This window comes from Tachyglossus aculeatus, chromosome 5 (assembly GCF_015852505.1).
Source record: "Tachyglossus aculeatus isolate mTacAcu1 chromosome 5, mTacAcu1.pri, whole genome shotgun sequence".
In the NCBI taxonomy this organism is placed as follows: Eukaryota; Metazoa; Chordata; class Mammalia; order Monotremata; family Tachyglossidae; genus Tachyglossus; species Tachyglossus aculeatus.
In genome coordinates this window covers 69,994,498-70,013,970 of record NC_052070.1, presented here as the reverse complement: position 1 = coordinate 70,013,970, position 19,473 = coordinate 69,994,498, and the positions used below count along the sequence as shown (strand labels likewise).

The window sequence follows — 19,473 nt, the reverse complement described above, 5'->3', positions numbered from 1 at the left end:
AATGCTGCCTTTAAAAATCAGGAAAAACATTCCCATAGAGCAGGAGGTGACCTATACAGGATGCAGAATTATCTGCCTGGCAAAGTAAATATTCATATATTCAAATCAAGCCATGGGGAGTGAAACTTTGTGAAGCTTTCTTTTAAGTGATCTTGCATCCTGGAACTCCTTCCTAATAACTGGACAAGTAATTGTCTCTGTAGATCTTTACCAGATATTATAGCTTTTTTTACTGTAATTAATGCCTTAATTATGCCACTTATATTCTGTTGAGAAGCTATATTTTTCCCATAATCTGCAAGGGATAGAAAGGTGGAATAATTTCATTCTATCCCTTTTGCCTTTCCTCTCTTCCTGTAATTATCTCCCTCTCCACGCTTCCCTTCATCCCCTGCCAATATCAATCAATCAGTCAGTCATATTTTATCGAGTGCTGACTGTGCAGGGCACTGTCCTAAGCGCTTGGGAGAGTCCAGTATAACAGAGTTGGTATTGGCTAGCAGCTTTTTGACGTAGAGTTGGCTGGGGTCAGGCCAGTTATATTCTCAGATCTAGCAGGATTTCATCAATTGGAAAAGAGCTGAGTTCCCATTCCTTCGTGGATGATGCAGAGCAGAAGTGCCTCATCTTTCTCTTTGAGCCCACTGTGGGGTAGGGACTGTCTCTATATGTTGCCAACTTGTACTTCCCAAGTGCTTAGTACAGTGTTCTGCACACAGTAAGTGCTCAATAAATACGATTGATTGATTGATTGATTATAATCCTTGGTCCCTCTCCTCTTTGGCACTTGAAATTGCCTTGCAGCCCCACTACTCTTTTCAATCCTCCGCCCAACTCAGCCTCTCACTCCCCTTGGTGCTCTTTCTTCCCCTTTACAACTTCCCTACCCACCTCCGCGTCATCGTTGCTGTCTTTGCCCTCTTTCCTAGTCATCTCGTCTCTCTTCTCTCTAGTCTCTCTCACTTCTCCCTATAATGAAAGGGATTCCCCAAGATTGCCGGGGTGTGCTTTGTGGTAGCAATAAGGGATATAGAAGGGGGAAGGGGAGCCTGCCAAGCAATAAGAAACCAGGCAGGAGATGGGCTTAGAGGCTGTGTGGAAAGCAGCAGTGAACTGATTATTTTGCATATGTCCCAGTACTTAATACAGTGCCTGGCACATAGCGCGTAATAGATACCATTAAAAAAAGCAGAACAGAGATGAGCTTGCCCCAGGGTGGGCCTTATTCACTGCCGATTGTGCACACACTTTCCAGCTGGCTACAGGGAGCCCATGACCCACGTTCAGTCAGTCGTATTTATTGAGTGCTTACTGTGTGCAGAACACTGTACTACGTTCTTGGGAGCGGACCATACAACAAAATAACAGACACATTCTCTGCCCACTATGAGCTTACAGTCTAGAGGGTTTTTATTCATCTGTGGGTCCTTCTCAGAAGGAGGTTATATAGGAGAAGACCGTCATACTAAAGGAATCACTCTAGATCTGTGTTGAGAATTTCTTCCTCTAGTATTTGGATTGAGGAAGAAGAGACTTATATTTAGGGTTGCTTAATTTATGGTGCAGGAGAAACTTCCTGGAAGATGTTAGTTTTTGAAGTAGATGATATGCAGGGATGTGAGACATTGTTCCCAGCGTATTGAATAAAATGGAAGAATGAAGAGGTGAGAATGGGGGCAGGGAGGAAGGAGGAGAATAAGGAGGGGTAAGTGAGATCAGTCAAAAAATATTTTTAGTAAACACAACTCGTGGCCCATACTATTCACTTTCTGAAGTATTGTTTGCAAGAAGAATCTTTTACCATTAACTGGCAAATAATAGAAATCAAAATGATTATAATTTAAAATTTGATTAAAATGGAGGAGGGAACAAAGGAATATATATATATATATATATATATATATATATATATATATATGCATATATATAGTTGTAAGCTTTTTCTTTCCTTTTTTATGGTATTTGTTACTATGCTTACTATGTTACTTTGTTGCTTTGCTTACTATGCATCAGGCACTGTTCTGTGCTTTGAGGTAGATAGAACTTTATCCGGTTGGACACAGTCCCTGTCCCTCATGGGGCTCACAGTCTAAGTTAAGCTTAGACTATAAGCACCTCCTCTAGATACCTTAAACTTAACATGTTTCCCCTTTTAGACTGTGAGCCCACTGTTGGGTAGGGACTGTCTTTATATGTTGCCAACTTGTACTTCCCAAGCGCTTAGTACAGTGCTCTGCACACAGTAAGCGCTCAATAAATACGATTGATGATGATGATGATGATGATGTCCAAAATAGAACTCCTCATCTTCCCACCCAAATAATGTCCTCCCCCCTGCCTTTCCTATCACTGTAGACAGCACCACCATCCCCCCTGTTTCAGAAGACTCTAATCTTGGCATTATCCTCAGCTCGTCTCTCTCAGTCAACCCACACGTTCAATCTGTCACGAACTCCTGTCGGTTTTGCTTTCACAACATCCCTAGAATCTGCCCTTTCCTCTCCGTCCAAACTACTACCACCCTCATCCAAGCACTCATCATTGCTGCATCAGCCTCCTCACTTACCTCACCGCATTCTATCTCTTCTTCAGTTCATGCTTCCCTGTGCTGCTCAGATCATTTTTTCCGAACGTCTCCCCACTCCTCAGAAACCTACACCGGTTGCCCCATCCACCTCCGCATCAAACAGAATCTCCTTACTCCCGACTGTAAGTCATTTAATCAGTTCTTTCCCTCCTACCTAACCTCGCTGATCTACTACAGCGCAGCCGACACACTCTGCTCCTCTCTCACCAGCCGACTCCGTGTACCTCCATCTCGTCTATCCCTTCACTGACCCCTGGCCCACGTTTCTCCTTAGGCCTGCAACTCCCTGCACCTTCTTATCCGACAGTTCACCACTCTCCCCACTTCCAAACCCTCCTAAAGTCACATCCCTTCTAAGAATAATAATAATAATTATGGTATTTGTTAAGCGCTTACTATGTGCCAAGCACTATTCTAAGCACTGGGGTAGCTACAAGGTAATTGGGGTGTTCCCACGTGGGGCTCACAGTCTTTATTCCCATTTTACAGATGAGGTAACTGAGGCCCAGAGAAGTTAAGTGGCTTGCCCAAAGTCACACAGCAGACAAGTGGAAGAGCCGGGATTAGAACCCATGCCCTCTAATTCCCAAGCCCGTGCTCTTCCCTCTAAGCCATGCTGCTTCCTTCCCAGACTAAGCCCTTTATTTCTCCCATCCGCCCTCCCCTCTGCATTGACTCTGTACTGAGCCGGGTACCCCTTTAGTGCTTTGACACTCACCCAAGTCCCCCAGTACTTGTGTAAATATCCTTATACTTCATTATTTCCCCTATCTATAATCTATATTACTAATAATGATGGTATTTCTTAGGTGCTTGCTATGTGCCAAGCACTGTTCTAAGCGCTGGGCAGAGTTGTCCCACGTGAGGCTCACAGTCTTAATCCCCATTTTACAGAAGAGGGAACTGCGGCACAGAGAAGTTAAGTGACTTGCCCAGAGTCACACAGCTGACAATTCCCCCTAGTCCCCCTCCCCATCCCCCCCTTACCTCCTTCCCTTCCCCCCAGCACCTGTATATATGTATATATGTTTGTACATATTTATTACTCTATTTATTTATTTATTTGTTTATTTTACTTGCACATATCTACTCTGTTTTATTTTGTTAGTATGTTTGGTTTTGTTCTCTGTCACCCGCTTCTAGACTGTGAGCCCACTGTTGGGTAGGGACCGCCTCTGTATGTTGCCAACTTGTACTTCCCAAGTGCTTAGTACAGTGCTCTGCACACAGTAAGCGCTCAATAAATACGATTGATTGATTGATTGACAATTGGCACAGTGGGGATTAGAACCCACGACCCCCAACTCCCAAGCCCGGGTTCTTGCTGATGAGCCTCCCTGCTTCCCCATAATGTCTGCCTTCCTCCATAGACTGTAAACCCCTTGTGGGCAGGGATCACGTCTACCAACTCTGCTGTATTGTACTTTCCCAAGCTCTTAGTCTAGTGCTCTGAACTTTGGCTCAGTCAATATTATTGACTAATAATTGTGCTTCAGACTCGAAGAAGTCACCACCAATGGTGAAATTCACCTGTGAGTGCACGTGTGACCCGAAAAGCCCAACGTGCCACTGTGAGTCCCAGCCTCTTGTCGTGATGTTGGAGGATTACAGTGCCCGATGCTGTTTTCACATCTCTCATTCCAGCGCTTAGAACAGTGCTTTGCACATAGTAAGCGCTTGATAAATGCCATCATTATTATTATTACGAAGTTTTTGCCTGAGAAGAGCCACTCCTCTGTCGACAGCAAGGTGCCGGAATCATCTATCCTCAGCAGTCGACTCCAGGCTTTCAGACAGAGGCTTTGTGTCCTTAAAGTATTTCATCTCTCTTCCTGGCTTTCAATTTCCCAAGTGGAGCTCACTATCCAGCGGCTGTTTGAGTTTCCTGTTTTCATTCCTTCTCCTCACACTGTCCCACCCAACCTGGCAGTATTAAGATGATCGCAGCCTGGATCCTTGGAGCCTGGTGTCACTCTGCTGTCGTACTCTTTTTGACAGGGTCCCAAAGTATGTGCTGACTTCTCGATTCAACTTTCTGCTTAATCACCGTGATGTTGGTCTGCCTTTCCGTGATAGCGTTCACCTCTGCGTTGCCAATATGGGTTTTTGGGGGTGGGTGTGACTTCCCTGGTGCAGACTGATACAACTCGGTTTTTTTTAGACTTAAGATCAGCCCCTAATGCCTGGCTGATTCAGGGGAGCAGTTTATAATGATTTGCATCTTTCCCTGGGGTGTGCCCCTAGGACACCCTAAAAACAGTGTGGCTCAGCGGAAACAGCACGGGCCTGGGATTCAGAGGACGTGGGTTCTAATCCCGGCTCTGCCGCTTGTCTGCTGTGTGACCTTGGGCAAGCCACTTGGTTTCTCTGTGTGCCTTCGTTACCTCATCTGTAGAAGGGGGATTAAGGCTGTGAGCCACACGTGGGACAACCTGATTACCTTGTATTTACCCCAGCACTTAGAACAGTGTTTGGCACATGGTAAGCGCTTAACGAATACCATAATAATAATAATAATAATAACTACCCTGGCTCCACCACTTGTCTGCCATGTGTCCTTGGGTGAATCAGAATTTTGGACTCGTCGTGGGTCCGATTTCATTCATTCATTCATTCAATCGTATTTATTGAGCACTTACTGTGTGCAGAGCACTGTACTAAGCGCTTGGGAAGTACACATGGGCAACATATAGAGACGGTCCCTACCCAGTCTAGAAGGGGGAGACAGACAACAAAACAAAACAGATGCATAATAATAATAATTTGTGATATTTGGTAAGCACTTACTACGTGCCAAGCACTGTTCTAAGGGATCAATACAAGCAAATTGGGTTGGACACAGTCCCTGTACCACGTGGGGCTCACAGTCTTAATCCCCATTTTACAGATGAGGTAATGGAGGCACAGAGAAGTGAAGCAACTTGCCCAAGGTCACACAGCAGACATGTGGCAGAGCCGGGATTAGAACCCATGACCTGCTGAATCCCAGCCCATGCTGCTTCTCTGCCACAGCTGCAGCAGCCCCCAGCGCCTTCCCAGCTTTTTGCTGTGACTGCTCGTGTCTTTCCAGCCATGGCATTGTGCAGGGCAGGAAAGGATGAGGCTGTTTTTGTGAGGGCTATAATAATAATAATGATGGCATTTATTAAGCACTTACTATGCAAAGCACTGCTCTAAGCACTGGGGAGGTTACACGGTGATCAGGTTGTCCGACGGGGGGCTCTCAGTCAATCCCCATTTTACAGATGAGGTAACTGAGGCACAGAGAAGTTAAGGGACTTAACTGGAATGCCCTCCCTCTGCCCATCCGCCAAGCTAGCTCTCTTCCTCCCTTCAAGGCCCTGCTGAGAGCTCACCTCCTCCAGGAGGCCTTCCCAGACTGAGCCCCTTCCTTCCTCTCCCCCTCGTCCCCCTCTCCATCCCCCCCTTCTTACCTCCTTCCCTTCCCCACAGCACCTGTATATATGTATAGATGTTTGTACATATTTATTACTCTGTTTATTTTATTTGTACATATCTGTTCTATTTATTTTATTTTGTTAGTATGTTTGGTTTTGTTCTCTGTCTCCCCCTTTTAGACTGTGAGCCCACTGTTGGGTAGGGACTGTCTCTATATGTTGCCAATTTGTACTTCCCAAGCGCTTAGTACAATGCTCTGCACATAGTAAGCGCTCAATAAATACGATTGATGATGATGCTGATGAAGGGACTGGCCCAGAGTCACATAGCTGACAATTGGTGGAGTCGGGATTTGAACCCATGACCACTGACTCCAAAGCTCGTGCTCTTTCCACTGAGCCACGCTGCTTCTCTGGGCCGCGCTGCTATAAAAACCGTGTAGAGGTGCTAGTGTTGATGGCCGCATTTTCTTCTATCTGATGCACAGCAAAGATGATGTTCATTGCGCGCCCCGACCCCGCCAGATGCCACATTGTGACTTCAGGAATATTCAGCATATAATATTCTTTAATGGCAAATCCAGGATTACTTGTTGGCAATGGAGGGCAGCATAATTGCTGCGTTCTTTTACCTTTCGTCTTTCGTCTTGAAGATGCTGATGTCGATGGCGGCATCTTTGAGTGGCCCTTTCTCAGTGGTGCATTTTTTTTTTTAACGTAACTTGTTAAGCGCTTAACTGTGTGTCAAACACTGTTCTAAGCTCAGGGATAGGAAAAAGTTAATTAATCGGACACAATCCCTGTCCCGCATGGGGATCGCAGTCGAAGTAGGCGGGAGAACAGATTTAATCCCCAGTTGAGGAAACTGAGGCATTGAGAAGTTAAGCGACAGCAAGCAATTGGCAGAGCCCGGGTTAGAACCCAAGTCCTTGTACTCCTGGCACAAACTCTTTCCACTAAGGAGACACTGCTTCTCGTATGTTAGAGAAGCAACGTGGCTTAGTGGAAAGAGCCCGGGCTTTGGAGTCAGAGGTCATGGGTTCGAATTGCGACTCCACCACTTGTCAGCTGTGTGACTTTGGGCAAGTCACTTAACTTCTCTGTGCCTCAGTTCCCTCATCTGTAAAAATGGGGGCTAAGACTGTGAGCCCCACATGGGACAACCTGATAACCTTGTATCTACCCCAGTTCTTAGAACAGTGCTTTGCACATAGTCAGCGCTTAACAAATACCATCATTATTATTATTATTATGTTGAGGAAATGACTGGTTTAGAATCTAGTTACAATCCACTAGACTGAAAGCTCCTTAAGGACAGCGGTCTCGTCTACCGACTCTAATGTAGTGTACTCTCCCAATACACACACGATAAGTGGACAGTAAATGCCATTGGTGAATGGCAAAATTTCGCAAACTTTAATTTTTTTTTTCATTTATCTGACTAGGATCAAGCATTTGGTGAATTGGAAAAAAACAGTGATAAATTTTTACTTGGGACATCGTCGTCTGAAAACAGCCAGCCCGCTCATCTTCATGAATTGCTGTGCTCTTTGCAGAAACAACTGTTGGCGTATTGCCATATCAACAGTGTTAGTGAGGTACCCGACTCCTTGTCTTTTGAAAAGATTATGTGCTCTGGTGTGTGTAATTATTATTATGATCAAGTGTCGTCCAGTTGTTTCCGATTCATAGCGAATCTATGGGTATATTTTCTCCAGAACGTCCCATCTCCTGCCGTAATCCATGACCTTGCTAACGGTTTTTCCGTTATCATTGTTATGGTTTCTATCCATCTAGCTGCTGGTCGGCCTCTTCCATGTTTTCCCTGGACTTTTCCTGGCATTAGTGTCTTTTCCAGAGAATTAGTCCTCCTGATTACGCGTCCAAAATATGCTGATTTACGTCGAGCCATTTGGCCTTCCAAAAACCACTTTAGCTTAATTTGCTCCAAAATCCATTTGTTTGTATTTTGGGCGGTCTGTGGTATTTGACAAAGCCTTCTCAACACCACATGTTGAATCCTGAATGGCATGAGATTTTTGCAACTCAAATTTTCCCAAATTCCCTTCATTGAACGACCTATCTTTCTTACAGAATTCTAGCAGTGTGGCACTGCTACACAAACATCTTCAGCTCTTGCTGCCCCATGCCACAGACATCTATTCACGCTCTGCAAATCTCCTGAAGGAAAGTCCTTGGAATGGCAGTGTTGGGGAAAAACTGAGAGGTACGTTGAATAAAATGGCACGTAATCATTCCTGGGAGAGTTTTGCTCACGAAGAACCTCTTCGTACGGGACAATCATGTTATAGTTTAGTTAGTCCCCTGGACTTTAAGCTCAGTGTGGTCAGGGAACCTGTTGACCTACTCTGTTATACTCTCCCAAGCATTTAGTACAGTGCTCTGCACACAGTAAGCATTCAATACCTTACTATTGATTGATTGATTGATTGATTGGTAACCATGAATTCAAAGGGAATTAATGGTTGGGGGTAGATAGTTTGAAGATGTCATCATGACTAATATTTTGGGGGCAAATTTCTAAATTATTGTTATGTTCACTGCTAGCAGAGGGCTTTATACCCGTGCCATTAATGGTTATTTTCAGTCAATGCTGTAAAATTGGTAAACCACAAAGGAACCAAAAATACACTGTAGTGAGGCAGAGGCTGGGAAGGGTAGCGGCATTACACCTTGATCAATTTCATACACCTGAGCACAGCGGTTTCTTCCCATCCCGAATCTGTCTACGCTGTATTGCGGATTGCAGTGTAAAAGAGCAGACTTGTGTCATGGGAAGAACTTTTCCTAATTCTTTTACCGGATTATATCCAAAATGTATAATGGAACGTATTCTCTAGACTCTTAAGTTCATTGTGGGCAAGAAACGTGTCTGTCAGCTCTCCCAAGTGCTTGGTACAGTGCTCCATATGTAGTGAGTGCTCAATAAATACCATTGATTGATCTGCTGTACCAGAAGTGACAAGATAATGAACAAATTTAAAGACGCAAGATCAGGAATACATCAAATCATGAAGTTTTTTTAAAATGAAAAACTTACATTTTTGGACTGTATGCTTTAATAATCATCTTATAATTTTGTACTTATCTATGCAATAACAAAATTCCAAAATAGAGAAGCATCATGGCCTAGTGGATAGAGCATGAGTTTGGGAATCAAAAGGATCTGGGGTCTAATCAAGGCTCCTCCACTTGCCTGCTGTATGATGTTGGGCATGTCATGTAGCTTCTCTAAGTGCTTAGTACAGTGTTCTGCACACAGTAAGTGCTCAATAAATACGATTGAATGAATTTCAGTTGCCTAATCTGTAAAATGGGTATTAAGACAGTAAGTCCCATGTGGGACATGGACTGTGCCCAGCCCTATTAATTTGTATCTACCCCAGCACTTAGTAAAGTGCCTGGCAAAGTAACAAATACCAGTAAACAACAAAAAGAGCTTAAATTTGTGGTCTCTAATAGGGCGGCTGTCAAATTATATATGTATAATTTTTAATATGCACTTATTTATAAATGCCAAATCCAGGTAATACAATATATGCAGCAGGGCAGCTGACAAATCACATGTGTATTTTACAAATTTTATGCAACACATTTTGCGCAACTGTGTTTAGGTTAATTTACATAGCTCTGTGTAATGAGATATTTGTACGTACGTACACACACATACATACACATATTTATTGTCAGTCCAATGTGGGTCATGAGCTGTTAGCCTTTATCCACCCCAGCACTTAGTACAGTGCCTGGCACATAGTAAGTGCTTAATGAAAACAAGTACCATATATAATTCTTCAGCAGCCATGCTCCAAGACTTTTTTTTTGAAAATCTGGATTTGGTGCCCCAGGACCTCAGCTCCTCGTAATTGTCAGCAAAGGGCATCCAAGAAGATGCTTCTCGTCCTGTCTCTTCAGCTGGTAGATCCTAGTAAAGGCCAAAGTAGAAGAAGGAGGCCATGGGAGAGGGAGAGCAGCAGGTTCCAGGATGCTCAGTTCTGATAGGTCCTGCTGGAATTGGTAGCCGATCAATCAATCAATCATATTTATTGACCTCTTACTGTGTGCAGAGCACTGTACTAAGCACTTGGGAAGTACAAGTTGGCAACATATAGAGACGGTCCCTACCCAACAGTGGGCTCACAGTCTATAAGGGGGAAACAGAGAACAAAACCAAACATATTAATAAAATAAATAGAATAGATATGTACAAGTAAAATAAATAGAGTAATAAATATGTACAATCATATATACATATATACAGGTGCTGAGGGGAAGGGAAGGAGGCAAGACGGGGGGATGGAAAATCTGCAAGTTTTGGTGGTTTGGCCTCAGGGAATTCCAGTGGTTAGTAGGTATGATTGGGTTAAAAGGAAGGGCCCCTTGAGTACAAAGTTCATAACTGGAGTACAAAGCACAAAATTCACGCCTGGAGTTGTGGAATCCTTAAGCTATTTAAAAATAAAAATATAAGATTTTACCACCCAGTAAATATTTAAAATGTCTGTGAAGGTGGACAAGTCCTGTGATCCATTTTGCGTCTCTTAAGGACACTGCATTATTTGAGAAATGAGTATATTTTTAGAGGGGTTTTCTTTTTTTTTTGTTCAAAGTTGAAAAAAGTCATGAAACTGTTGTGCTATAATTGCATAATTCTGTGTTGTTTTTTTTCCTTGTAGATGTAATTTACGTATCCGCTGCCGGCAGCATGCTCTGCCAGATTGTTAACTCTTTACTTTTACTGCCCGTGTCAGTGGCTCGGCCCCTGTTGAGTTACCTTCTGGATCTTTTACCACCTCTCGACTGCCTTAATAGACTGTTGCCCGCTGCTGCACTTTTAGAAGACCAAGAGCTACAGTGGCCTCTTCACGGTAAGCCATGAGAATGAAATGGTGTCACCTGAGTTAAAAGACAAAAGAGTTAGTCCTATTACTGGTGAATCAAAACTGTATATCTTCATTTGTCATCGTTCTTAATTAGAATAATGTTTTTTAAAGCACCTGTGATTAGACTTAAAGACATGACCCATATTCACGGTACCTGTAGCTTGATCTCAACTAGTTCGCCAGTGACCCCGTGCTCATGTCCCTCCCTGTTCTTATCAACTGACCACCACTCTTCCCATCTTCAAAACCTTAGCGATTCCACACCTTCTCCAAGAGGTTTTTCCCGCCTAGCCTCTCATTACCCAGCACATATACTAAAATTGGAATGATACAGAGAAGATTAGCGTGGCCCCTGCCCAAGGATGACACGCAAATTCATGAAGCGTTCCGTATTTTTAGAGAAGCAGCGTGGCTCAGTGGAAAGAGCCCGGGCTTTGGAGTCAGAGGTCACCGGTTCAAATCCTGGCTCCTGCTGTGTGACCTTGGGCAAGTCACTTAACTTCTCTGTGCCTCAGTTCCTTCATCTGTAAAATGGGGGTTAAGACTGTGAGCCCCCCGTGGGATAACCTGATCACCTTGTAACCTCCCCAGTGCTTAGTAAGTGCTTAATAAATGCCATTATGATTATGATGATGATGATTACCCCAGCTCTTCACCCTCCCTTCATGCATTCATTCAGTTGTGGTTATTGAGCGCTGTACTAAGCACTTGGAAAGTACAATTCAGCAACAGAGAGAGACAATCCCTGCCCACACCGGGCTTCTGCATTTAAGTCTCTACCCTTAACCGGTTTGATACCATTCCTTCCCCATTCCCCCATCACCCTTAGCATTTTGAGTCTCACGCCATTCCAGCCCTATAGCACATATGTACATAATAATAATAATAATGAAGGCATTTGTTAAGCACTTACTATGTGCAAAGCACTGTTCTAAGCGCTGGGGAGGATACAAGGTGATCAGGTTGTCCCACGTGGGGCTCACAGTCTTAATCCCCATTTTACAGATGAGGTAACTGAGGCACAGAGAAGTGACTTGCCCAAGGTCACACAGCTGACAATTGGCGGAGACAGGATTTGAACCCATGACCTCCGACTCCCAAGCCCGTGCTCTTTCCATTGAGCCATGCTCTGCCATGTCCCCTACTGTAATGTGTTTCAATGTTTGTCTCCCCAACTGGTCTGTAAACTCCCCGAGGACAGGAATCATGTCTTCAGTTACCGTATGGCACTCTCCCAGGGGTTTAATCCAATGTTCTGCTCACAATAAAAACTCAGCAAATACCATTAATTGATTGATCACTGGCAACTCTCAATGTAAAGTAGAAAATGTAGGTGACGTTTAAAATGCGTTTCCAAATGCAAAAATTTGGAGACATGAGTTTTTCATTCATTTACCCTCCGTTTGCTCTGAATTTTAGAACTACGGACTCTAGCTTACTTCAGCACTCTGTTCAATATTGAAAGATGTTGCATCCGTTTTTCATTTGGAGAATGGAAATCAGCAATATTTTTCCTCATTTTACAGTACTGACCTGTTAAAATGTGAATCAACTCATTTAATTTCACTGTGGGTTTTTGGGGTGTGTGTGTGTGTTTAAGTAGAATAATACCGTGATTTTTATATAGCAGTTTTATTCCTGAAATGATTTTACATTACTTAGGTCATTTTTGTCTTGTATCTATAGTGAGAGTGCTTTTGTTCATTTTTAAAAATAAAGTAGTGGTGTGAATTTTCAACTCTGTGTGAGGGAGCGGCTGAAGAAAATGTTGCTTAGCCAGAGCTCCTTTCCCCTTGTTTGTTTCACTATTGGGCTTGTCCTATTCGGGGCCTCTCAGCTTCCAGCCTGCCCCTTAACATCTGGATCACTGCAAAGTGTTTGTTCAAGGATAGCAATTTCCTCCTCATTAAATTGTAATATTTCAGAGAAATATAGTTTCCAGGTTTCTAAAATACTGTTAGACTACTTGTTAATAAATCACTGAAATGTTTCAAGCCTTTGAAGTTTAGAGGCTTTCTAATGTGGAGGCAGTCCCAAGACTGAAGATTTAATCTGTGGTATTTATTAAACACTTTGTGCCAAACACTGTGGAAAGAGCAAGGAATTGGGTATCAGAAGACGTGGTTTCTAGTCCTGGCGATACAACTTGCCTGATGTGTGACTTTGAGCAAGTCATCTAACCTTTCTGTGCTTCATTTTCTTCATCTGTAAAACAGGCATAAAATATCTGTTCTTCATAGATTGTAATCTTATGTGAGACAGGGACTCTGATCTGATTATCTTCTACTAGTTGTAATGGTATTTATAAAAATGCTTACTTTGCCCAGAGGACTGTACTGAGATTTGGGAAAAATTACGCGGATAAAACTAGACATGGTCCCTGGCTCTCAAGGAGCTTACAGTCCAATAATAAGGGGAGGAGAGAGAGAACAAATGACACACAAAAATTCAAAAGCAATATAAAAGATAATCAATCAATCGTATTTATGGAGCGCTTACTGTGTGCAGAGCACTGTACTAAGCGCTTGGGAAGTACAAGCTGGCAACATATAGAGACAGTCCCTACCCAACAGTGGGCTCACAGTCTAGAAGGGGGAAGACAGAGAACAAAACCAAACATACTAACAAAATAAAATAAATAGAATAGATAGGTACAAGTAAAATAAATAAATAAATAGAGTAATAAATATGTACAAACATATATACAGGTGTTGTGGGGAAGGGAAGGAGCTAAGATGGTAATGACAATGACATCAGCCAGTCGAATTTGCTGAGTGCTTATTGTGTGCAGAGCCTTGTCCTAAGCGCTTGGGAGAGTGAGTGGCTAGACATGTTCCCTGCCCATGATGAGCTTACATTCTAGAGGATATAAAAAAACCTATATAACAAGGATATATAACAAAATGGATAGGCCACTGTGGCAAGAGAAGCCCTCCCAGCTAGAGAAGGATGTGATGGACGGTGGGGGGGGGGGGGTGTGTGTGTGTGTGTGTGTGTGTGTGTGTGTGTGTGTGTGTGTGTGTGTGTGTGTGTGTGTGTGTGTGTGTATCTGGGAATTGGGCAGGCTCTAGTTTTGTGGTGCAAGGAGACTGACTCTGGATCGCTGCCTCTTCTCCTCACCCTCTCAGCTGGAGAAAGAGGGGATGATGAGTGTCCCAATAATGGATGTGCCTGTGTGTGTGTGGAGGGGTGGGGGGGCAGGAGAGGTGTTTAATGGTGTTTGTTAATATGCCTAATATGTGCCAGGCACAGTACTATTTACTGAGGTAGAGACAAGCTATGCAGGTTGGACCCAATCCATGTCCCATGCGGGGTTCACGGTCTTCATCCCCATGTTGGGAGTGGACGGGCGGTATGGCAGCTTCTCTCCCACTTGGCAGTTTGATGTAAGGAGACAGCGCATAGCACAATGCTTGGCACATAGAAAATGCTTAAGAAATACCTTTAGCAATAATGAATAACATTATAATTAGACGATGATACAGAACCGTTTGAGTGAAACAAATGATTTTTGCTGATGAAAAGATTTCTGGCAGTTTACCGTAATGGGATACGAGAGCATAGCTCTCATACTCTTTTGTGCTTCCCCAACTACTGGAAAGACTAGGGAAAAAAAGGTATATTTATTAACCGTTTTATCCCTTAGGTGGTCCAGAGCTGATTGACCCCGCGGGAGTGCCGCTACCCCAGCCTGCTCAGTCTTGGGTGTGGCTCGTAGATCTGGAGAGAACCATCGCTCTGCTTATTGGACGGTGCCTTGGCGGCATGCTTCAGGGCTCTCCGGTCTCTCCGGAGGAACAAGACACCGCGTATTGGCTGAAAACACCACTTTTCAGTGACGGCGTAGAGATGGATACTCCTCATTTAGGTAACGACATATCGTGAAGTTCAAACAGCCCGTTTCTGTGTTTCCGCTTTTCTCTGGAGTAGTCCCCGAACCTTGATTTGCCGAAGAGCAGAATCGGATGAGGACAGTGGATTCGAGATCAACAGATAGAGAGGCCTGGCTATTTATCTTCTACTTTCAGAAAGATAATTACCTCCATTTGTTGAATGGCGCTCTTTAATATGAACTGCCATTTAATCCTTTAGAAAATGGAACCATATTAAAGGTAAACAGTGAAATGTCCTTGAATGAAATGGCCCAATTTTGTAAGATGCCTAAGCTGTATCAGCACTGTGAAATGAAAATCATGCCTTCAAAATACTGAGAGAAAGTTCTACCTGGCGCACGTTAAAAGTATGCAAAATGTAAAACAGATTTTTTTAAACATTTTTAGACAAGTGCATGAGTTGCCTGTTGGATGTAGCCCTTTCCGGAAATGAAGAACAGAAGCCATTCGAGTATAAATTACAGCCTGAAATTGCAGTCTTTGTTGATTTAGCTTTGGGTTGTACCAAAGAACCAGCCCGAAGTCTCTGGATCACCATGCAAGATTATGCTCTTAGTAAAGGTAAGTTGCAGATGACAAATGATATAAAATTAAATGTAGTTACTAGATTAGCCCGAGCCTTGTAATGCTAACAAAACTACACAAGTACCGCTTTTTTTGGTCACATTTTTGTAACAGATTGCGTTTTCCCTTTGAGGTCTGTATTTCCTAGGATAAAATTTCTGCAGCTTTCTTATCTCAGGACGAATAGGTTACCTTCCCCATTTTTTTCTTGAAATTTCATCTGAAACCAGTGTCAAAGACAGACGTCATTTAAAGGGTCTCATCGCCTGTACTTGACATCACTTAGTCATCTGAAAAATTGAGAACACTCTCAGTGCCTTCATCCGATGACTCAGTAATTTAGTCCTGGTGATGACGCCTTTATTCTTTTATCTCTGTAAAGAAGAGTTGCCGAAATGGTTTAAGGGTAGCTCATCTTGATTTGGTTCCCATCTTAGTTTCGATTTGTTCTTACTTCAAAATACCACACAAGGGGGTCTTCTGGCAGTCACGGCTTGTGAAGACTCACATTTGGAGCGGTGTACTACAAAAGTAAAGTAGTTGCACTGACTCATTATTTCAAGGTGTGTGTGTATGTGTATAGTGATGCTAGACTGTGAACTCCTTTGTACGCTCCCAAGTGCTTTGCACAAAACAAGTGCTCAGTCCCCTCCAAAATGCGCTCTAGTGCTTTGTTCAGTGTTCTTTGTAATATCTTTACCTAGCTCACTTCAAAAATCAACTTCTTTGCCTGCGTTAATGTACCAAGTGACTTAAGCCACGATATTGTTTAAAGTAAAATGTGGTATAATTTTTGAGTCCACGGAAGGTTTAATGATTCATTTTTATTTTCAGATTGGGACAGCGCAACTTTAAGTAATGAGTCACTTCTGGATACTGTGTCTAGATTTGTTCTTGCGGCTCTTCTGAAACACACAAATTTACTTAGTCAGGCATGTGGGGAGAGCAGGCAAGTACTGCAATTTGAAATCACTTTTGGGACACTTTATTTTCGTGTGGCTTAAGACATATATATGATGTTTCTGTTGTGACTCGATTTGTCTAGGTATCAGCCTGGTAAATCTTTGGCAGAAGTATATCGCTGTGTGTACAAAGTTCGAAGTCGTTTGCTGGCTTGCAAGAATATGGAACTTATTCAAACTAGATCATCATCGAGAGACAGATGGGTAAGGTTTGAAAGCATCAGTTTGTTGGATTTTTTTTCCGTTCCATTACTGACGAAGCTGTTTTTAAACTCAGTGCTGATTGATATAGATGTCCCTCAAAAATGATACTTTATATAGATTTTGAACATTTTGCTAAGTTGCTCTGTGCTGAAAAATATAACTTTTAAATACTCTATTGTACATTCTCAGGCCCTTAGTACAGTGCTGTGCACACAGTAAGTGCTCAGTAAACACCATTGATTTTGATTTGATTTCAGAAGCAGCGTGGCCTAGTCCCAGCTCTTCCACTTATCTGCTGTGTGACCTTGGGCAAGTCATTGAATTTCCCTGTGCCTCAGTTTCCTCATCTGTAAAGTGGGGTTTAAGAACTGACCCCCCATGTGGGACATGGATTCTGTCCAACTTGCCCAACCTGACTATCTTGTATCTACCCCCATGCCTAGAACAGTGCCCGGTACATAATAAGCACATAACAAAAAAATCCCCCCCAAAAAATAGCAGTTGATAGACATATTCTTTACCTACACAAACAGAATTTTTTGAAGGAGCAATTGATTATTGTGTATATCTGTATACAGTATTTCCTCACATAATTGCACCACTTTTTGCATAATTTCAGTAATAAGACTGGTGGAGCTAGTATGTGTGTCATATAAGAATTAAATATAGCAATAAGGGGAGAAGGAGGAAAAAGAAGAAAAAAGGAGGGGAGAAGGAAGAGGAAGATAAGAGGGCTCCTATTGCACTCTCCTTAATGCTACATATAATAGGCACTCAATAAATTAATTCCTCCCCCCCCCCCCCATTAAGTTTCCTCATTCATACCCTTCTGCTCCTCTTCCCTGACTCAGGAGTTTCAGTGAATTAGCACCCCCCCATAAAAGAAAAAAACCATGGAACAATTATGCCACAGAAACAATTATGTGAGTAAATACGGTAGTTTTCCTTAGTATTAGATGAAGACCGCACTCACTACGGACAGAGAACGTGACTAGCAACCCGGTTATATTGTACTCCCCCAAGCATTTAGTACAGTATTCTGCACACAGTAAGGGCGCAGTAAATACGATTGATTGATGATGAAATTCATGTTTATTATCAGATGAAGCCTGCAGAAATGGTGAAATTTGTGTGTGTGTGTGTGGGAGAGAAGGAGACTGAAGACACCAGTGTGGAACCCACAGTCTCAGCCACATTGTGCACACAAAAGGACTGCTCCATGTTGTATTGTCATGTGTGATGTATGAGGCCTCTGGCCTGGTTTTCTCTCACTTCTTTGTCTCCAGTTCCTCATGAAGCTTTTGCTCAAAAGGAGCTGCTCTGTTTTGGATACCAGAATGCCATACTGGTCTATCCTCTGCAACTCACTCCCAGCTTTCAGCATTGCCTGAGGCTTTGGGAGAGTGCTATAATGGGAGAAGGAGACATAAATGTCTTAGTACACGTAGCTCTCATATGGCAGAGCTGATGTTTCTTGTGTCCATAGTTTAACATTGCAAAGATGAGGTGAAAAATAGAGGTCTTTGAGTTCCTCAAAGATAGGAACTCTAAAATGTAAAGATGTAGTAGCAACTTTCATTAAAAAAAAGAAACGTCTGTTAAATGCCTTCCATGTCCCTAGTGTTATTCAAGCATTGTAGAATTTAAACTAAAATGATTATATATTGCCTTAAGACCGGATAGTTATAGTCTGATGTGCCACAAAACATACTAAAATACAAAGGAATAAGGGTAAAATGCAAACATAGCCACACTCTCTTCACATTGCCACCCCTGACCTCTGTCCATCCTATATTATTAACATCCATTTTTTTCTTCGTTACAAGAATTGACAGTGCTAATAGGCTGTTCCCAATCAGAAGCCCAAAACTTAAAATATCTAATTTTAAATATCTTCAAGATTTCAGAAAACCAGGATTCTGCAGATGTTGACCCGCAGGAACATTCTTTTACTCGAACCATTGATGAGGAAGCCGAAATGGAGGAACAAGCAGAGAGAGACAGAGAAGAGGGCCATCCGGAGCAGGAAGATGAAGACGAGGAAAGGGAGCATGAAGTTATGACAGCTGGCAGTAAGCAACCTTAATATACTGACAGTGCAAAATAGGCTTTTTTGTAGTATGAAGTGTAAATCGTCTTGCAGAGTCTCGTGGGAAAGCAGGATTACGATAACAACCAATTCCTTAATTTGCACTGGTTTGCTCTCGGTATTTTAGGGGGCAAGTACTCTGAATCAAATTGATTATAAATTTCCACTTACCTAAGTCTGAAATTCAGATTGCTAATATCGAAGGGGAGTGGATTTCTATCCTGTTGCGATTATTCAGTTGAATCTTGTCATTGTAGTCAGTTATTGCTGCCAATAAGGCTGGGCATTTCAGGACGACTTAAAGACTTTCTAGGTTAGTTTGGAGGAGCAAAGGCATCTGACACCTATCAAGCCAACCATGCATTTCAGTAGATTCTGTGATGGAGTAAACTTCTGAGGTGCTGTCTACTAATAATAATGATGGCATTTATTAAGCGCTTACTATGTGCAAAGCACTGTTCTAAGCGCTGGGGAGGTGACAAGGTGATCAGGTTGTCCCGGGGGGGCTCACAGTCTTAATCCCCATTTTACAGATGAGGTAACTGAGGCTCAGAGAAGTTAAATGACGTGTCCAAAGTCACACAGCTGACAAGTGGCGGAGCCGGGATTTGAACCCATGACCTCTCACTCCAAAGCCCGGGCTCTTTCCACTGAGCCACGCTGCTTCTCTAGCGACCTAGTGGCGAGAATACAGACCTAGGTGTCAGAAGGATGTGGGTTCTGATCCCGGCTCCACCACTTGTCTGCTGTGCGACCTTGGGCTAGTCACTTCACTCCCCTGTGCCTCAGTTACCTCATCTGTAAAATGGGGATTAAGACAGTGAGCCCTGTGTGGGACAGGGACAGTGTCCAACCTGATTAACTTGTATCTA

The 19,473-nt window shown here is 42.9% G+C and overlaps 1 protein-coding gene and 1 non-coding gene across 4 annotated transcripts in view; both read left to right on the top strand.

Annotated features, from left to right (window-relative positions):
* Positions 1–19,473, top strand: part of HERC1 (HECT and RLD domain containing E3 ubiquitin protein ligase family member 1) — a 169,162-nt gene that overhangs the window by 51,164 nt on the left and 98,525 nt on the right. For all 3 annotated transcript variants that reach the window (XM_038746499.1, XM_038746496.1, XM_038746498.1), the window contains exons 15-22: positions 7,431–7,583; positions 8,080–8,212; positions 10,683–10,874; positions 14,536–14,757; positions 15,170–15,343; positions 16,181–16,295; positions 16,392–16,512; positions 18,413–18,584. In XM_038746499.1, coding sequence (XP_038602427.1) covers positions 7,431–7,583; positions 8,080–8,212; positions 10,683–10,874; positions 14,536–14,757; positions 15,170–15,343; positions 16,181–16,295; positions 16,392–16,512; positions 18,413–18,584 — 1,282 coding nt within the window. The remainder of the gene's footprint in view (positions 1–7,430; positions 7,584–8,079; positions 8,213–10,682; positions 10,875–14,535; positions 14,758–15,169; positions 15,344–16,180; positions 16,296–16,391; positions 16,513–18,412; positions 18,585–19,473) is intronic.
* On the top strand, positions 11,180–11,286 carry LOC119929247. The gene has a single exon (XR_005451380.1). It is a non-coding gene; the product is annotated as a U6 spliceosomal RNA (small nuclear RNA).